The following is an 18,696-nucleotide window of genomic DNA, read 5'->3' on the forward strand; positions in this document are numbered from 1 at the left end:
TCCAACCTACACGTGCAGCACCTGGCGAATGGCCACTGTGAGCTCCATGATAACATCTCCAGGAAGGCGCTTGGCGCGGAAAGCGACGACGCCATCGGGCCGCACCAGAACCGCTCCTGTACGCTCAATGTCGTAACGCGCATGGAAGTGCTGATCAACGTCCTCGATTCCCGGCTCCCCAACAAGATAGACGCCGATGGGCACGTTATGCACAGCCGTCGCCTTCGTAGCAGCCTCGCGCCAGGCCGCGCCAGCTTCACCGGTCGTCGCGAATATTGTGAATCCCGAGCTCCAGAGGTGCACGATGGACAAGGCGCGGTGCTTGCCGAGCCAGAGGTGCGGGGCACGGCAGCCGGGCGTCGCGCTTTGGACGTAGTCGGAGTAGTCGTCATCCACGTGGGGCGGCGCTGTGCCGTCCGACACGACGGCTGACGACTTATAGTGGACGCCGAACTCTACGCCTAGGTGGTTGCCGTACCTGCGCGACTCGCGGATCACGGTGTCCGTGTCGACGGGTAGCTTGCCGTGCCACGCATGATTAATGCGCATCACGTTCGCGCTGTTCTGCATGCTCTGTGCGACTGTCTCGGCCGAAGGCGTGCGGCGCTCCGCATCGTATGTCTCGATGAGCTTCCATCCCGCCAGGCCCTTGGCGCAGTACGCCAGTTTCCACATAAGGTTGTGCATGCCCTGTAGGCCGGTGTTGACGCCGAGCCCACCCGTGGGAGGGAACTGGTGCGCCGCGTCGCCAACCAACATGACTCGACCGCGCACAAACTCGTCGGCAGTCGTGGCGTTCATCGACCACATGCCTACACTTCGTACGTCCACCTTGAGATCCGGGATACCGGTTGCCTCGCGCACCCACCATGCGCACTTCTCCGGCGTCCACGTCTCCTTGTTCCACTTGTCCTTGCCGACACGGATCTGGCACAACCAGCGGCCCTGCGCGTCGAGCGGCTGCAGGACGCCGCCTACCTTGTCCGTCTGCACGAACAGGAGCACGCCCTTGCGCTCTTGGATATGCGGCTCGATATCGGCGTGGAAGTACGTGTTGATGAAGTGATTCATGTCCTGCGAACCCGTCCGCTTGATGCCCAGCTGCTCGCGGATAGGGCTAGAATAGCCATCCGCGGCGACAAGCGCGGTGCCCTCAAGCTCGTACGTCTCCCCAGTGGCGCGGTTCTCAACGCGCACCGTAACACCATCAGCATCCTCCTCGGCTCCGCGGACGACGGTGACGCAGCGCTGATCGAAGCGGACGTCGACGAGACCTGTCGCCAGCGCCTTGTCCAGGAGGATCTTCTCGAGCAGGTCCTGGCTCGACATGATGGGCTCAGCAGGCGAAATGTCGGGGCCTGGGCCCTCAAAGCCGCGAGACTCGATCTGTCCCATCTGAGTCCCCGAAACGTGGTCGAAGAAACGGATTGGGCTCTTCCACCCGGGCGGAGTGTCAATGGCGCGCAGACGGTGGTAGACGTCAGCGCCCCAGTGGCTCGCAATCTCCATAGTACGCGTGTTGAAGTTTCGGGTTTTCGGATGCCATGCCACGCCCTTGTGCTGCTCGATGAGCACGACGGGGATGTTGAACCGCGTAAGCTCGAGGGCGGCTGCAAGGCCGACTGGTCCACCACCGACAATGATGATGGGCTTAGGCGGGGATGAGTTGAACTCGAGCGTCATTGGGATAGGTTCGGTAGAATGGGCTGGGCGTAGAGCTGCCGGTTTCAAGGGCAGCTTTATAACCCCCAGCTCATGTTGTGAGCTTGAGGTCGCGCATGATGTGGGTGTGGTGAATGTCGGTGAGGAATCGGAGGATGCTGCAACGCGGGCTGCGCGGAATCAAACTGCGGCTCGGGCGGCTCGGCGGCTCGCTCGGGATCGTCTAGAGGTGGAGACGGAGGAAGGGCCATGTTGTTGTTGCCAAATCGCCCAGCTGCCTACTTGTCCTTGCTTTGCTCGCCGTCGGCCGTCGTTCATGCTTGCATGTCCCCAAGTCCACATACTACCATTGCCGACTCCGGCCCAGCTCACTCTGCTCTACCGGAGCGCCTTCGCTCTCGGGGCTGTGTGACCTGTAGAGTGCGAAAGGTGACTCACTGTGGTCGGCGAGGCTGACCTGCAGGTCAAGTGCAACCGCGAGCGGCCAGTCTGCGCTACGTGCGAGCGTCTGGGACGGAATTGTGAATGGGCAGACGGGCAGGCACCTCCTCCTCGCCAGCCTCGGCGGCCATTTGCCACAGCATGCAGTCAGTGCCGTGCACGGAAAGTACGCACGGTGGACGACGGCAACTGACGCCCAGATCAAGTGCGAAGGTCAAGGCCGAGCGTGTGAGCGCTGCCTACTCTTCTCGCTACCATGCGACTGGGTCGGCTCTGCGGGCAGCTCAACGAGGAGTGGCGGTCGATTGTCACCGCCACGCTCGCAGCCAACGGGCGGCGGCCCGGAAACGCCTTCCTCAACTTCTCTCCACACCGCGTCAAGCACGTCGTCAGCGTCACCATGCAGGTTACTTGGACAGGACTTATCAACGGCCTCGTCAGACACAGCTGCCTTAATCGATCTATACTTCAACACTGTACATAGTGCGTGCACTGTCGCTGACATCTTACTCATGTTTTAGACTTTGGCTTCTTCACTTTCATTCACGAGTTTCGCTTTAAGCGGCTCCTACACGCGGGTAAGGCCCCGCGGGACCTGACAGCGATTATGGTTGCCAATGCTCTAAGGTGGGCTATGAGAGTATGACGACTGACAGCAGATTTGCAGCGGAGCCTACTCAAAACAACCTCGAGCGATCCGACAACATCGTCAACGGGATAGTCGCAAAGCTGGTGCCGCGTGTATTGGAGGGGTTCGGAGTTGTGCACCTCATGGTGCGTGGGAGTCACGCCCTTCGCTGACGTCAGACGCTTCTTCTCACTTGCTACTGCGAGGGGCAACGCGGCCGTGTCGGTTCACGATGGCTGTTGGCGGCAATGACCGTGCGGTAGGTCGAAAGTGTATCAGCAATCTGACGCAAGCATGATGCAGCTCATGTCTCTGCAAACAGTTGACGAGCATGCCGCTGCGGTGTCCGATCTGTCTCCGTTGCTTACACATGAGGCCCTGCGTCGTGTTGCCTGGTCGGTTTTCTTCCTCGACTCGACGCTCGACGGCGGACGCCTCGGTTCCGGTCTCGTGGACGTCAGCTTGTTCCACATTCAGCTGCCATGTACCGAAGAGAGCTTTATGGGAAACGACAACCCGCGAACGGGCTCCATTTTTGAGTCGCCGTCCGAGGACGAGGGGGCGACTCTCGGGATCTCGGCTCACCTGATGCGAGCGGTTTTGCTTCGTCGACGGGCCTTTGACATCCTCCTCCGTCTGCGACATCGCAACTTCGACGCTTTACGCACTGAATCAGACCTTGTCGCGCTCGAACTCTCACTTACAGAAGTCACCACTTCCCTTCCGCCGCGGTACCGCTTCTCGGAGGACACCGCATATCTGTATCGGCAACGGATGCCAGCCTTCCTCCTCTTCCACTTACTTCTCCTCAAAGTTAGCATAGTCATCAACACGACAAGGCTCGCATTACTCCAGAAGTCAGGAGCCACGGCTTCAGCCGATATCGCCCCTCTTCGACTGGAGCGTATAAAACATGCCATCTCAATATCGCGCATCGTGGCTGAGGGCCTCAAGCACCCAGCTCCTTGGGACATGCAGGCGTCAGCTCACGCCTACATCGCCTTGGAAAGTACGTGCGACAACGTGATCAAGCTGACAGCAGTCCTCCTGTTTGAACCGCGACGATTGACGGAATTACACGACACTGAGCAGGTGCTCTCCAAGGACGTCTCCACAAGCATAGCGCCACTCCTGGTGGCGCTTCGAGAGGGCAGTGCGCGGTCCGAGATTGTCCGATTGCTGGTGAGGAGGCTGATTTTGCATCTCCTGACGCCAGCATATCGAGGCCGTCCACAGGTTACTGCGCTGCGACCTGCTGTGCCTTCTGAATGGAGCAGACCTTGAGGCATTCAGCACCGAGTACCAGCCAGGTCAGGACGAGGCCGAATTTGACTTTAGTGACTTCCGCTTCGCCCGCATAGAGAGGCTGCGCAGTACGCGCCGTCCAACGAGTGGATTCCGCAGCGAGCGCATGCTGGAGTACCAATCTTGTGCCCCATCACGGGCGACATCGCCAGGTCCGTCATCATCTGTGCTGAGCAGCTCTGCAGGATTTGGGGAGACGCCTCTCCTCACTTCGCATCAGGAACACGGTCCCCTAGGGGAGATTGGCCTCGGCGATGGGTCCAGCGAGTTCACCGACGCCGCAAACTTCTCGTGGCTGCTCGGCGACGTTGATACCCTACAGACAGGAGATCCGGACGTGTTCTGGAGACAGATCATGTCGTAGGCACGTTCTCTGAGGCACCCTCGGTTCGAAGGAATAGGCGCACAGTCACAATGTATCAAGAGCTCATGACCCCAGCTTGTACGTGGGTTCGTTCATGGACCACTTACGTCTGGACACAAGTACCTCAAGCGAACCACGTGCTGATAAGCACCTTCGGAGTGCGGGCCGAAGCTCCGGGAATTATGTCACATAGTATTGTTCTGCGAGATGACTGGTCCCGCGCTTGTTCTCTGAACGGGCGTCCACATGCCGAATACCAGACCCAATGCCCATGCGTCCCAGCATGTGCATGCGGAACTCATCTTTCCGGACAGATGACCGGGTCGATGATGCGGAACGTACCTGAGTGTCGGCCGAAGACGTTCTTGGCATTCGCTATCACGAGCTGTTTTAGATCCTCAACCGAGGTGTTTAGGTGATGCTCCTCACATCCACAATATTGTGACTTGCCTTCGCGGCCGGGCACTGCGGCCACAGTCGGCACTTGGGGTGTGGAGCAGCGCGAGCGCGATAGGCAGTGCTCGTCGGGTTCGAGCAGCCCGATATCTTTCGTGATGGCTGACGACGACCGAGATCTTTTGGGCGGCAGGTGACAGCCGCGGATGATGTGGGCGAGACCCAGCCAAAATGGACTCAAGAGAGTTGAATGCAGGAGGTCACGACCAGCATCAAACGACGTAAAAAACGCTGTCTCGCTTTTCCCCCCTTCCTCATCCCTCGGCTCCCGCCGTTCTCTTGGTCGCATTACCACAGACCATGTCGAAGCCTCGCTCAGACTCGCCAGAAGCAGGCGACGTGGTCTCTGACAAAGTCGAGTCTCCAGACCTAGCCGCCCGCACCGTCCTTTACTCGCAGAGCGAGTCCGATGCGCAGTCCGACGCGAGCACCCACGTCGACGGCGAGCTGGACATTCCGCGGCGGTATCGCGTCGCGGCATTCCTACTCGTTGTTCTCTTCTCCACGGGCGCCAACTACGCCGAGGGCGTGATTGGTCCGCTCAAGACGCGGCTGCGGAAGGAACTGAAGATCACGAGTGGGTGTCGCGAGGAGGGAGAGGGTGAGCGCTGACGCCAGACGCACAGTTCGGCGCCCTTGCCAGCGCCACGGCCATCGTCAACTCGGTCCTGCCCATTCTCGGGGGTATCGGCATGGACTACTGGGGCGCGACCTAGTGAGTTACTCTTTGAGCCATAAGGGAGCTTGGCTGACGGCAGCGCGGCCATCATCGCGAGCGCATTCGTTGTAGTCGGCCAGCTCGTCGCCTGCTTCGTGCGTCCCCTTGTCTGCGGCGCAACTAACCCCAGTCGGCCTCGACGAACCGGTACGGCCTTCTGATCGGGGGGCATATCGTGATGGGCTTCGGCTCGACGATCCTCGAGGGCACACAGAACAAGCTCTACGCGCACTGGTTTCACGGCAGTCTCCTCGGTTTCGTGATCGGCACTGACATCGCGTGGGGCCGCGTAGTCTCCATCGTGATCCGAGCGACGGCGGTGCCGCTCGCGAACATCGGCAACTGGTGGGGCTGGGCGCTGTGGGTTCCCTTCTTCGTGTGCTGCCTCTCGTGCGCAGCCACGCTTGCTTACTGGGTGTTTGAGCGGCGCGTCCCCGTCCGCTACCGCCCTGTACTGGGGCGACACGCGCGCGCCAAGGAGGGCGGCAAGCGCAAGGTCGAGTGGAACCTCCTCGTGGTCCTCCCCAAGTTCTTCTGGATCCTGTGCTCGACGCAAGTGCTCCAGAACGCCGCGGTCAGCGTGTACTCGTCCAACCTCGCGGACATGCAGGTCGTGACGCGCGGCACGAAAGAGCTTGCTGCGGGATACAACTCGTCGCTGCAGGGCATCGTACCGATCGTGCTCACGCCGCTTGCCGGCTTGTTCTTTGACAAGATCGGCTGGCGCTGTGTATTCATCTCGTGGACCGCGGCGCTGTATGTGGTCGTGTTCGTGCTGATCGGCCTTACGAAGGTTCACCCGCTAGCGCCAATCCTCATCTCCTCGTTTGCGCTGTCGACAAATGCCATCACATTCAACGCGTGTATCCCTGTGCTGGTTGGGACGCAACATCTGATGGGCACGGCGTTTGGCGTGTGGCGGGCGTTTGTGAGTTGCGCTTCCTCGACCCTCCTGGTTCCGCTAACACAAGCAAAACTGCAACACGCTCATCCTCGAAGTCGCCGCCGGCGCGATCCAAGACCGCACCGGCTCGTACACGGGCGTAATCTACCTCCTGATCGCGATCAAGAGCGTCGAGTTCCTCATCGGGCCCATCTACGACTACTTGGACGGGCGGTGGCTCGGGCACAGCCTGCGCATGCCCGAGAAGCAGCGCACCGCGTTCCGGCGCGACGCGCTGCTCTCGGGGCACGCGTACGAGGGCTGGCGCGTCAGCCGGCGCGTGCGCAGCGCCGTGCTGCTCCAGCTCGGCGCGATGGTCGTCACGGGCTGGACGCTGTATATTGTCTATTCGTTGGGGACGTAGATGTACGGTGTGTGTGGTGGAGCTGTGGTGGGCTTGAGGCGGGAGGCGGGGTACAGGAATCTTGATTTGGTCTGATTGCCCTTGCACCCCTGGTGCCGCACTCGCACTGACGGCGACGGCCCGTCCGCTCAAACTCGCAGCGATCAGAGCGTTTCATTTTCACGCGGAGCGCCAACGCCTGTCGCCCAGCTGCGCCCAGCACCAGCACAGGCCGTATTGCCCCGTGCTCCGCATTCCTGCAATCCGACGACTGGCGGACCGCAGTTCCTGCAAACGCGCCAATACATGTAACCTGATCGCCTCGTAGTGTCCGTCAGTCGAACGGCTTCGAGGCGCTCGTGGCGCTGGCGTGGTGGCGTGGCGGGCTACGCCGCTCGCATCACGCGCACCGCACCCTGCTCAGCCACACGCACCACATCCCGCCACGCCCACCACAGCCCGCCACAGCCGCCGCGGCCGCCACATCCACCCCACCCCACCCACCCCATCATAGAGACATGACAATCCATATACTAGCGAAAACGGGACCAGCCCGATCAAAGTTTAAAGTGTCAAGGACAGAAAGCGAAGAGGCGAAAGGTAGAGGTTGGAGATGGGGATGGGGCTGGGGCTGGAGAAGCATCCTCCACGCTTACGCGTGGATGTAGTTCCACCAGAGGCTGGTGGGGTCATAGGGGTCCCAGGTGTTCATGAGACCGCACTTGGTGTCGACGCCGTGGAGCTCCGAGATGGAGCCGAAGAGCGAGTAGCGCTCGACCCAAGGCTGGCTGTCCATCCACTGCGTGGCCTGGGTGACAAAGCCGGCGGGGTCGGCGCAGTTGCCGCCGCCACCGCCAAAGTCGTGGCACGCCCACTCGGTGACCCAGATCGGGCGGTTGCCGTTCTGGTTGTACGCGTCCGTGACCGTCTTCTTGAAGATCTCGACGTCGCTGACGTAGACGTGGATGGTGATGAAGTCGGCGTTGCAAGCGCCGCCGCAGGCCTGCTCAAACTCGACGATCCAGTTCTTGTTGGCGCCGGCGGGGGCGGCCGAGCCGATGCGGATGCCCTGGGCGCGCAGAGGAGCCATCTCCTGGTGCCAGTGCGAGACGGCGTCCTGAGGCGAGACGCCCGAGGCGACGTACGTGTTCTGCAGGTCGGGCTCGTTGAAGAACATGACGTGTGAGACCTTTTGGCCGTTCCAGTTGTTGGCCTTCTGCTCGTACCACTTGTCGTACTTTTGAGGACCCCAGAACTGGGGGACGAACTCGAGGCCAGCCTCGGCCGCCCACTTGGACGGAGCGTGCTCCCAAGCCCAGTACCAGCTGATGCCGCCCTGGCCAATGTACTTGCGGATGTCCTTTGCCCAGTCACCGTTGGGCCAGATCATGCCGCGCTTGCCCGAGTTACCACCGGTGGGGGTGTTGGGGCTGGTCGGGGGGTTGGGCGTCTCTGGAGTCTCGGGGGTCTCGGGGGTCTCTGGAGTCTCGGCGGGAGTCTCGTTGTTGCCAGGCTGGTCAGGCGTGTCGGGAGTGTCGGGAGTGTCCGGGGTGTCAGGAGTGTCAGGCGAGTCAACGTTGTGCTGGTTGTTCTCGAGCGGGGGCTGCTGCTGCTGCTGGTTGTCGCCAGCTGGAGGCTGCTGCTGCTGGTCAGCGGCAGGGGGCTGCTGCTGCTGCTCCTGTTGCTGCTGGTTGTCGGCAGCGGGAGGCTGCTGCTCCTCGGCGGCGGGAGCGGGTGCGGCGTTACCCTGACCGGCTGGACGGACGCGGCACTTCTGACCGTTCTTGTAGCCAAACTCGGCACCACGACGGGCGATGTTGGGGGTGACGTGACGGGCATGCTGGCGAGCGTGGTGACGACGAGCGATGCCGTGACCGTGAGCGGGCTGTGGGGTGTGAGCCTGGGGGGTGGGGGGGCTTCAAGGAAAGGGAAGGAGAATAAGAAAAGATGAAAGCGACTTACATGAGGCGAGGCAGTGACAGTGTCAGCGGCGATGCCAGCGAGGGCGAGGTAGGGGAGGAGGTTGAACAGCATTGTGGTTGTGGTTGTGGTGGTGGTGGTGGAGATTGGGGATTAGAGAGAGAGAGAGAGAGAGACTCGCGAAGAGAGTGTGAGGTGTGGGCCAGCCACTAGTTGTCGTCGACGAGAGCGTGAGGGAGGGAGGGAGAGAGGGAGAGAGAGAGAGTGAGGATGAGAAAGAGAGTGTGTTGAGAGATGAAGAAGAGGATGAAGAGGACGACGACGACGACGAGGACGAGGACGAGGACGAGGGATGTGATGGAGAAAGGGGGTGAGGGGTGACGGGGACAAAGCCCAAAAGGAAGGTGGCCCATCCTCGCGCAGTCACAGCAAAGTGCCAAGGAAGCCCTCAGGCCCCTTCATCAGGACTTGGATCCTTTGGAATTCAGGGCATCCAGCAAAATAGGGAGTCCAAGCGTTGACCGCTTCAGGGTCCACGACGCGTCCGAGGGGAGTAATATATTACCCGTAACAGTCATATTCATTTCAAAAGTCAATTCAATTAGAATTAATAGCATTAAGAATTTTAGAGGCCACGATCGCGTGTGCGTCCCCCAAGGCAGTCTCTGTCCCTGACGGCCTCCGCCCCGTGTGTGTTGCTTCAGGGTTCACAAGGGGGTTGCGTGTTTTGCACTTGTTCGCACTCTCTTGGTCCCCCCCCCCCCCCCGCTTTTGAGCTTGATGAGCTGTGCTCACTGGCATTTCACAGCTCCTCTCTCGTCATGGTGTGCGATGCGATGCAACGAGTGCTAGACGAGTGCTAGACGAAATGTGATGACCCAGGCTGCATTGCAAGGCAGAGAAATCACATCATCATGGTAATACGAGGGTGGATGGCCATTGCTGGGTCCTTGCCTTTGGGCCCTCTTTCCCCCCTCACCCCCTCGTGGCCGCCTCGTGGCACATGTACTATATCATTAGGTTTCATGGAACAACTCTTTCCAAGAGGCACCTCATGTCGTCGTCTCCATCTCGTTCCTCTCATGTCCTCATGTCAGCTGCTCTCTCCCGTTCCTTCCATCTCCATTCCTCCCATGAATACAGGTACATCTTGTCTCTATCGCCTGATGATGCGTCGACATCTTGTCTACTCCCCCGCCCCGTCTACACCTTGTCTCCCTGCACCTCCTCCTCTACCCGCGACGAGATACGCGTCGGCCCTTCTTCGAATGCCTCGAGTGTCGCGCCAGACGCCCCAGACGCCCGGCTGCTCCTCCGGCTCAAGAAGGTGGGGAGTTGCGGCGGGTGGTGTAAGAACACCATTGGGAGGCCCAGGAGGCATCCTCCGAGCACTGGTGTGAGTGTGGGTGGGTGAATTGTCTAGAGGGGAGGGTGGGGGGGGGGAGGGGGGGTGACAAGAGGGAGATGGACAGATATCCTCAGCGAGTCGCGGGCTCAGCTCGCTCAGCTCGCTTGGCCCTTGGCTCATCCTTGAGCACTACAGCTCCTCCTAGCTGCCAGCTGCCAACTGCCCGCTACCAGCTCCCCCAATCCTCTGCGACTTTCTGCTCGCCAACCCCGCTCGCCACCTCGCCACCTCGCCACCTCGTCTCCATTGACTCACTGTTCCCAATAAAACTCGGCACGACCGACCGCCCCACATATCTCCCCACACTTATCGGCGCGCCGTTCAACATGCCCATCGGCACAAAGTACATGTTCCTGGCGTCAGCCCTCCCCACCCCCTCTTTGCACTCACGCAGCAACATGCTCAAACCCGAGAAACACGAACAGCCCCGCCGGGAGATACATTGCGATGATCTTGGACGCCATGTCGCGCGACGCCGTGGCGAGCCACACGCCCATACACACGAGAAAGTTGCACCCAATGCCGCGGAGCACGCACACGCCCCAGCCGAGGCTCGTCTTCTTGACTGCCACGGACACGGTGTATTCGAGCAGCGCGGGGGAGGTGTAGAGCTCGGAGCATTGTGCTAGTGTCAGCTTTGTTGTGGGTGGACTGGTAGACCCACCCAGGAGCATGGCGTACACGAGCACACCCGCTAGATTCCCAAAGAACACAATCACCCAGTTCAGCGGCATCTCCCACACCTTGACGCGCCCGTTCGCGACCGCCATCGGCACCGCCACTTCTGTCAGCCCTCCTTTGCCTTGCCGACCCACTGAGATTCGCCGTAATCAGCTCCATCCCCGTGATCAGAATCATCAGGAGGGGAATGGGGAAGAACGCGGCCGCGAGAAAGTTGACAATCACCGGCGCCTCGGTTGCCAGCCGCCCCGCGCCGCCATGCATCACATGCACGAGATTCGCGCCGAACCCGATCTGCGTGAGCTCCTCCTCCTCCTCCTCCTCCCCAGTAACGCACCATCCATCCGCCGAGCAGAGACTTGATGAGAGTAAGATAATACGCTTGCCGCGCTTTCTTCTCCCCGCTCGCGATGAGCACTGGTGTCAGCGCGCTCACGCCAGTTGCGCGGGACGCGCGGGACGCGCAGACATACTCGCCGTCACCTCTGGGGGTGTGTATGGGTCCATTGCAATGGTCAGTAGAGTCGAGTCCAAAGTCAAGCAGGGGCAAGTCGCGTCGCGCATCGCATAATCATCTCATATAACCTCGCACCTGGCGAGCTGGCGGGCTGACGTTTATAGGAGTCTCCGTATCTACACCTGGATATCCGGGACTTGGACGCAGCAGGCACCCAAATTGAGACCTACGGCCGCGTGGCACCGCGGACGGTACTTCCTTCGGCGTATTTCCGGCCAATAGTTGCGACCCCGGCGCGAGTCAAGGTGATCGCCGCCGTCCGCCTGCGCCGCTGACAAGCGTCGCATCACGGCTGGACTCGGCGATAGCGAGCGGGACACCTCGCTTGCATCCAACCCTCTCGGGCCGAGGTGCTCGCCTTCGCCTCCAGGCCACGTCGTCGCCATCACCTACACCACGTGACCTTTGCGGGAGCTAAACCGCACCCAGTCACCTGACGTCACGCGTCGCAGTCAACACCCACTCAGCCTTCCTCACCATCGCTCTCTTCTCCCACTTCTCCTCTTCTCCTCTTCTCATCGCTCTCAACGTTCTCAGCGCCATCCACGCTCACCTTACTCACCATCATTTGCCCTCCTCACTAACTCGCTTCAACCTTTACTCACCCAGCCCCTTTGCCCAGCGCTCCCTTATGCCTCCCCCACCCCCAACTCTCAACCTCGACATCACCATGTCCCCCATCACCCCACACCTGACGACGGTCTCCATCCCTCCCGGCACAGTACACAAGACATTCAAATTGTCCATTCCACACCTCAAGCCCGATGCCCACGGATGGGCATGGTACCGCCCACGGTAAGCCGCCGCCTGACACCTCTCACGCAGCCCAACATGGATCGAGGCCGCACCCCTCCCCCTCCTCAAAGCCCTCAAGGAGAACACTGTGCACATGCTCCTCCTCCGCAGCGGGGACGAGTACGTGTGCGTTCTCCCAGTTTCCAGCGACACGGCGCTCGCCAACCTCTCCCGCGCGGCCAACGGCCTCGTCATCAACGTCCGCGGCGCAAGCCGCTCCCAGCACGGACGCGCCGCGGTCGTTTCCACGCGCACGCACGACCCCCGATACATTTCAGCGCTGTGCGCCGCCGCTGTCGCCGAGGCGCGCAAGTGGCTCATGGGCGCCGACGTCAAATACCGCCCCTCGAGCCCAAGTCCCCTCGACGGCGTCGGTTTCTGCACGTGGAACGCCCTGCACGAGGGTAGGTGAGCGAGCAGGGGCAGCGCTGATGCGGGCCGCAATGTCGACGAAAGCGGTATCCGCCACCTCGTGGACACGCTCGTCAGTTCCCGGCTTCCGATACAGACATTTGTGATCGACGACGGGTGGCACGACCGACGGCATTTCCGGGATAGGTCGAGCGAGGCCGACCGGCGCCGCGGGCTGTGGAGCTTCGGCGCCAAGCCGGAAATTGGAGAGGGAGGGATGAAGGGCATCGTCACCATGGTCAAGGACAAGCTTGGGCGTGTCAAAGGCGTGAGGAAGGTTGAGGTTGGCGCTTGGCTTGCGTGAGTTCATCGCGGCAGCACATCTCACCACAGGCTCACCGGCGGATACTGGGACGGGGTCCACCCCGAGTCGCCGCTCGTGGAGCGGTACGAATGCAAGAAGTATCCTGCGTCGCGGCAGTGGTGGCTCGGGTGCGCTGAAGATCCACTCGAGCCGAACCACATACCCCACGGCGAGTCATTTTACGTCCTTCCCCCGCCTGAACGCGCCGCCGAGTTCTGGGGTGACTGGTTCACCCAGCTGCGCGACGCCGGTATCTCCTTTCTCAAAGTGGACAACCAAGCGGGCGTCACATCTCTGGATGGCATCGATGGCGTGCACGAAGCCCTATACCTCTGGGAGACCATGTATGCCGCCGCCGAGCGCATCTTTGGGCCCGGCCGCGTCATTCACTGCATGTCGCACAGCGAGGCAACCTGGGCGGGCCCGCAAGGACTCGGCCTCACAACGCGCGGGCAGCGCTTCGTATGGCGCAACTCGGACGACTTCGGGCTCACAGGCCGCTCGCGGTCCGCGCACCAGCAGCACTTCTTCACCAACCTCATGAATGCGCTTCTCTCCAACGAGCAGTGCACCGTGCCGGACGCGGACATGTTCATGCTAGGGCAGCAGCATCCAGACACGCACGCCCTGCTGCGCGCGCTCTTCCCCGGCCCTCTCCTCTTTTCTGACCCGCCGGGCGATCCTGCTCTGCTTGAATGGCACGCATTGCAGCAGCGCACGCTCCTCTCTCGCCTCACCGCGAAGGACAAGGGCGGCATCGCGCGCGTGCTTAGGGCGCAGCGCGCCGCCGCGCCTCTGTCCCGCCGCGTGCTGGACACAAACATCCTCGACTACGAGGATGGGACCGGGCAGTGGGCCGCGGCACCCGTGGGCCCACATGTCATCCTGGGCTGCTGGAACGTTCGGGGCGGGTACGACCGGCCGTGCTCCGTGTTCGATGACCTCACCGTCGAGGACGTTGAGGACGCGATCGGAGGAGATATCGACGCGCACTACATTATCGTGCGCATGGGCGTCCACGGGGGAGGTTTCCTCGGCACGACGGTGCTCTCTCCCGGCGACAGGGGCGTGGTGTGTCGCATCGACAGCCTTTCCATGCTGGACGCCGCGAGCTTCTGGATCATGCGGACAGTGCCTCTTGCCATCGGCCCCGTGGCTGTTCTCGGCCTCATCAACACCATGGCGGGACCTGCTGCGCTCGACGGCTTCACGGCTGATTCTGGTGAGTGCCATTGTGTGCCAACTGACGCCAGACTCCGTGACTGTGCGCGTCAAGTACGCGGGGGTCGTCGGGATCGTCCTCAAGTCGCGGCACATGCCCAAAGCTTGGGCGCTGATTGACGACAGCCCGCAGGTCGAGACGGTCGGCATCACGCGGCTCACCTCGTTCGATGGCGAGGAAAACGGGATGTATCTCCTCGGCGTCAAAGTTGGGGACGATGACGACGAGGGCGGCGGCGGCAGCGACGGCGAGAGCGAGGTGTGGACCGTCCGGTTCAACATCAGGTGATGGTAGCGGTCTCCCGCGATTGAGCATAGGATAACAAGCCGTTCTCAACTTACCACCGCCCACCTCCACCCTCCACTCACCAGGAAGCGCCATCGAATGGCTATCGCCCTCCGTCGTCCGCGCCCTCTGCCGTGCCGTCCTCTGACTTGGACTGGGCGCGGCTTCCTCCCTCATCCCCCTCCTCCTCCTCCTCCTCCTTCTCCTTCACGCTCGCCTTGGCCTGCGTAGCCGCTCGCGCGCTTGACTTGATCGCCGCCTTGCGCATGCTCCGCTGCGGCGCTGTGGCAACACTGTGTGAACACACCGGCAGCGAACGGCTCGATGGAAGGCGCAAGGTGTTGCGGACTGGGACATCGGCAGCAATGTCTTGGCAACCTCGAAGGTCCTCGACTAACTCAATGAACACAGACGACGTCGTCGGCAGCTACAGCAACATATTAACGCACCGATCACATCCTCGACTGTCTGAAAATTATCAGAAAGTTGCAATACTAGACAAGTTTTGGTACACCACATGTAACTCGATCCACACTAAGGCTTCTGTTTGATGATCTTGCCGTCCTTGTCGTACGTGATCTCGCGCATCTTCACGGAGCGCAGGTGGTCTACGCCCTTGCTAAGCTCGCAGTCGTGGTAGAAGAGGTACGTCTTTCCCTTAAAGTTCTCGACGATCGAGTGGTGCGTCGTCCATCCCACGACGGGCTCGAGAATCGTACCGGCATACTCGAACGGCCCGTACGGGCTGTCGCCAATAGCGTACGCGAGCAGATGCGTGTCGCCGGTCGAGTATGAGAAATAGTACCGCCCATTGTGCTTGTGTACCCACGCCGCCTCGAAGAAGCGCCGCTCGTGGTCGTCAGCCGGCACCGGCTGCCCGCCGACGGTGATGACGAGCTCGCGCACGCCCTCGGCGAACTCGAGCATGTCGTCACGGAGGCGCGCGACGCGCGGCCCGTACGCCCGCACGCCCGCGCCGCTCGGCTCGTCCGCCACGTCGGGCGTGTACGTCGTCCCGTCGGAATTGTAGCACTGCAGCTGCCCGCCCCACAGCCCGCCGAAGTAGCAGTACGCGGCGCCGTCGTCGTCGACGAACGTCGCTGGGTCGATGCTGAACGAGCCCTTGATCGGCTCCGGCTGCGCCTTGAAGGGCCCTTCGGGGCGGTCGCCGACGGCGACGCCGATACGGAAGATGCCTGGCGTGAGCTGCGTCCTCTACGTGCGACCACAGCCCAAGCTCGCCTGCTCCCACCTCGCCAGCCACAAACCCTACCTCCCATTCACTCACCGTCATGCCCACGCGCCGGGAAGTAGAGGTAGTGCCGCCCATCTTTGCCGCGCGCACAGTCCGGCGCCCACATCTGCTTGTCGACCCACGGCACGTCCTGGGCGCTGATCGCCACCCCGTGGTCCGTCACCTCGCCGCCCTCCTCCGCCAGCGAGAGCACATGGTAGTCGACCATGTCGTACTGGTCGCCCTTGTCGTTGAAGCCGTAGTCGTTCTCCCGGTCGTGCGACGGGTAGATGTACAGCCGGCCATCGAAGACGTGCGCCGACGGGTCCGCCGTGTAGATGTGCGTCACGAGGGGCTTGGGCATGGTGCGTGGGGTACGTGGGGTGCGTGGGAGTGCGAGAATGACCTCGGCATGTCTGCGTTTATAGCTGACGGGAGATGGGCGAGAGTGCGGTCGGGAATGTGATGCGGCGAGAATGCGCCGAGAATGGGGCGGCGCCAAGCAACCGACCGATCTCGGTCCGATCTTGACGCGACCCTCATGTCATCATCCCCGTGCTCTTCCATCCCGTCACACACGCTCTTCGCACAGTCTGCATTCCATTTCCTCTCAAACGGACACTCTAAAACTGGGCGATTGCACACCCATCGCCACGGTAGTCGCTCCCGGCCGCCCACACCGTCTTGCCCGTCCGCTCGTCGACGGTGCGCAGAATGACCTGGCCCTTGCCGAAGAAGATCTGGTCTGAGCCCTTGACGCGCTGGATCTGGTGTCCGATGCGCTCGAGGCCCTGTACCACCTCCTCGGGCACGCCGTCCTCGATCGCCACACACGTGTTGTAGTACGGCTCCGTGGACTGCCACAGCCCCGTGCCGCCCACGAGGAACCGCTTGGCGTCAAGCGCCAGCTGCGGCTGCCGCCCGTTATGCAGCAGATTCAGGAGAACCTGCACCTGCCCTTGCGGCTGCATGGCGCCGCCCATGACGCCAAACGACATGAAGAGCTCATCGCCGCGCGTCACCATGGCCGCTGGCGTCAGTGTGCTGGGGGAGGGACGGGAGGGACGCACGGATAATGGTGTGGAACGGGCGCTTGCCGCCCTCGAGCCGGTTGGGAGACGAGGGGTCTAGGCTGAACGCCGAGCCGCGTGATTGGAGCGTGAAGCCACAGCCGTTGGGCACGATCGCCGTGCCGAACGCGAGGTAGTTGCTCATGATGACTGGTATTAGCGAATCGCCGGACGGCGTGTATTCTCACATGACATGGCGTTGCCCTCCGAGTCCGCCGCAGTGAGATACACCGTGTCGCTAGATGGCGGCGCCCCGGCGCTGACCTTGGCCGTGCCATGGGGGTTGAACAGCCGTGCCCGCTCGCGGAGATAATCCTGATGTCAGCGCTCCGTTGTGAAGCACTCCCTTCCCGCTCCCACGTCCCCGCTTACCCGCGACAAGATCTGCTTCACGGGCACATTGACAAAGTTTGGGTCGCCGAGGTGAGCATGCACGTCGGCAAAAGCGAGTCGGAGAGCCTCGATAAGTGTGTGGAACCACTCGACGCTCCCCTCCTCCATCTTGTCGAAATCAACGACGCCGTCGATGCGCAGCGTGTCGATAATGCCGAGCGCGATGAGCGCTGCCAGCCCGCTCCCGTTCGGCGGGCACTCGTGCACCGTGAGCTGCTCCTTCTCGCCGTACGTATACGCGATGGGTTCGACGAAGTCGGTCGCGTGCGCCGCGAGGTCGTCGAGAGTCATGACGCCGCCGCGGGAAGTGATGGCGTCCACGATCTTCTGCGCCACTTCGCCCTTGTAGAACGCGTCCTTTCCCTCCTTCCCGAGCCGGCGCAGCGTCTTCCCAAGGTCGGGGTTCGAGAAGAACTGCCCTGGGCGCGGCGCCCTGCCGTTGATCAAGAAGGGGTATGACCCCCCGCTCTGCGATTCGGCCGCGACCTGTTGCAGACGCGGCTCGAAGTCGACCCACTCGTACGAGCACATCTGGTGGACGGGGAAGCCGTCCTCGGCAAGCGCAATCGCGGGCGCCAGCACCTCGGAAAGCGACAGCTTGCCGCCGCCAAAGCGCGCGTGGATGTCCACGAGGCCGGCCGCGGCACCGGGCACGGTCACGGCATTGGCGTTGTCGTACGGGATGCGCTGGCCCGAGATGCCGAGCTCGGCCGCTTTCTCGAGAGAAAGCGCTCGCGGACTCCGTCCTGATCCGTTCACCGCCCGCACACGCCGCGCCTTGGCGTCCCAGAACAGCGCGAAGAGGTCGCCGCCGATACCTGTGTTGACTGGCTGTACTGGTCAGCGTCGAGGCGTATTCGTGATGCCAGACCTCACCTCGGTGACATTGAGCGCGGCAGCCATCGCTACGGCCGCGTCGGCGGCGTTTCCGCCAGCTCGAAGAATGGTCATCCCCGCGCTGGCGGCGAGGGGCTGAGAGCAGGCTACGATGCCTTTAGAACCTGCTGTCAGAGACAGAGGGAGCGCAAAACATACTGAACACAGTTGAGCGGCGGCTCTGCGCCTCGAAGCGCACGAAATCCGGCGACAGCGACATGGTGCGAGAGTGTGAGATGACAAGAGTGACGCTGAGATCCGATCCTGTCCGGACTGTGGAGGTGACATGTCCACCGCGAGAATGAGGACGCGTCCGGACACTCTAGATGCATACCCGCATCTCCGGCGCGCGCTGTTGGCCAGTTGTATACATGCTTGAAGGCTGGCGGGGCGGGAGCGCTCTTCCTACCTTGCACATGGTACGGAGCTGATGTGAGAGAGACACGGGCCGGAGTCGGAAGGCCGGAGTCAGAATGGGACTCCGGTGGAGGTCAAGTGGAGGTGGAGGTGGAGCACCACTCTCGGCCGAGGCCGAGTCCAGGCCCAGCCTGCTCGGAAGCAACTTGTGTCAACAATACACGTCATGCTGATCACCTTGATTAAAGGCGTTATCGCTAGCTATCTCGGTTCCATCGTACAGCATGACGCAGTTTGCTCTTGAACGTCGTCTAGTCTTCAGCTGTCGCAAGGCACAGTAGCATGGCGTTCACAAGCCGTAGC

General features: G+C 61.8%; 7 protein-coding genes across 7 annotated transcripts; 2 read left to right on the forward strand and 5 right to left on the reverse strand.

The window, feature by feature from the left end:
* Positions 1-6: 6 nt before the first annotated feature.
* COLE_06431 (uncharacterized protein) lies at positions 7-1,683 on the reverse strand (the record flags this gene model as incomplete). Its single annotated transcript, XM_018422654.2, has 1 exon — positions 7-1,683. The coding sequence occupies one exon, from the start codon at positions 1,681-1,683 to the stop codon at positions 7-9; it is 1,677 nt and encodes a 558-aa protein (XP_018280183.1).
* Positions 1,684-2,710: 1,027 nt separating this feature from the next.
* Positions 2,711-4,015, forward strand: COLE_06432 (uncharacterized protein; the record flags this gene model as incomplete). The annotated part of the gene is made up of 5 exons (XM_018427163.2): positions 2,711-2,730; positions 2,763-2,877; positions 2,911-2,990; positions 3,025-3,740; positions 3,774-4,015. The coding sequence occupies 5 exons, from the start codon at positions 2,711-2,713 to the stop codon at positions 4,013-4,015; spliced, it is 1,173 nt and encodes a 390-aa protein (XP_018280184.1).
* Positions 4,016-5,156: 1,141 nt separating this feature from the next.
* COLE_06433 (uncharacterized protein) lies at positions 5,157-6,881 on the forward strand (the record flags this gene model as incomplete). The annotated part of the gene is made up of 5 exons (XM_018420298.1): positions 5,157-5,433; positions 5,475-5,571; positions 5,615-5,669; positions 5,705-6,502; positions 6,546-6,881. 5 exons carry the CDS (start codon positions 5,157-5,159, stop codon positions 6,879-6,881), a joined length of 1,563 nt encoding a protein of 520 aa, XP_018280185.1.
* Positions 6,882-7,512: 631 nt separating this feature from the next.
* COLE_06434 (uncharacterized protein) lies at positions 7,513-8,894 on the reverse strand (the record flags this gene model as incomplete). The annotated part of the gene is made up of 2 exons (XM_018421267.2): positions 7,513-8,745; positions 8,823-8,894. 2 exons carry the CDS (start codon positions 8,892-8,894, stop codon positions 7,513-7,515), a joined length of 1,305 nt encoding a protein of 434 aa, XP_018280186.1.
* A 1,089-nt stretch (positions 8,895-9,983) lies between these two features.
* Positions 9,984-11,376, reverse strand: COLE_06435 (uncharacterized protein; the record flags this gene model as incomplete). The annotated part of the gene is made up of 7 exons (XM_018422655.2): positions 9,984-10,171; positions 10,444-10,541; positions 10,579-10,813; positions 10,853-10,969; positions 11,004-11,163; positions 11,207-11,286; positions 11,343-11,376. 7 exons carry the CDS (start codon positions 11,374-11,376, stop codon positions 9,984-9,986), a joined length of 912 nt encoding a protein of 303 aa, XP_018280187.1.
* A 3,561-nt stretch (positions 11,377-14,937) lies between these two features.
* On the reverse strand, positions 14,938-16,001 carry COLE_06436 (uncharacterized protein; the record flags this gene model as incomplete). Its single annotated transcript, XM_018422656.2, has 2 exons — positions 14,938-15,599; positions 15,692-16,001. The coding sequence occupies 2 exons, from the start codon at positions 15,999-16,001 to the stop codon at positions 14,938-14,940; spliced, it is 972 nt and encodes a 323-aa protein (XP_018280189.1).
* A 259-nt stretch (positions 16,002-16,260) lies between these two features.
* Positions 16,261-18,196, reverse strand: COLE_06437 (uncharacterized protein; the record flags this gene model as incomplete). The annotated part of the gene is made up of 6 exons (XM_018426535.2): positions 16,261-16,667; positions 16,708-16,857; positions 16,896-17,022; positions 17,080-17,931; positions 17,977-18,101; positions 18,136-18,196. The coding sequence occupies 6 exons, from the start codon at positions 18,194-18,196 to the stop codon at positions 16,261-16,263; spliced, it is 1,722 nt and encodes a 573-aa protein (XP_018280190.2).
* Positions 18,197-18,696: the final 500 nt, after the last annotated feature.

The sequence above is a fragment of the Cutaneotrichosporon oleaginosum genome (assembly GCF_008065305.1).
Source record: "Cutaneotrichosporon oleaginosum strain ATCC 20508 chromosome Unknown ATCC20508_contig06, whole genome shotgun sequence".
Lineage (NCBI taxonomy): Eukaryota > Fungi > Basidiomycota > Tremellomycetes > Trichosporonales > Trichosporonaceae > Cutaneotrichosporon > Cutaneotrichosporon oleaginosum.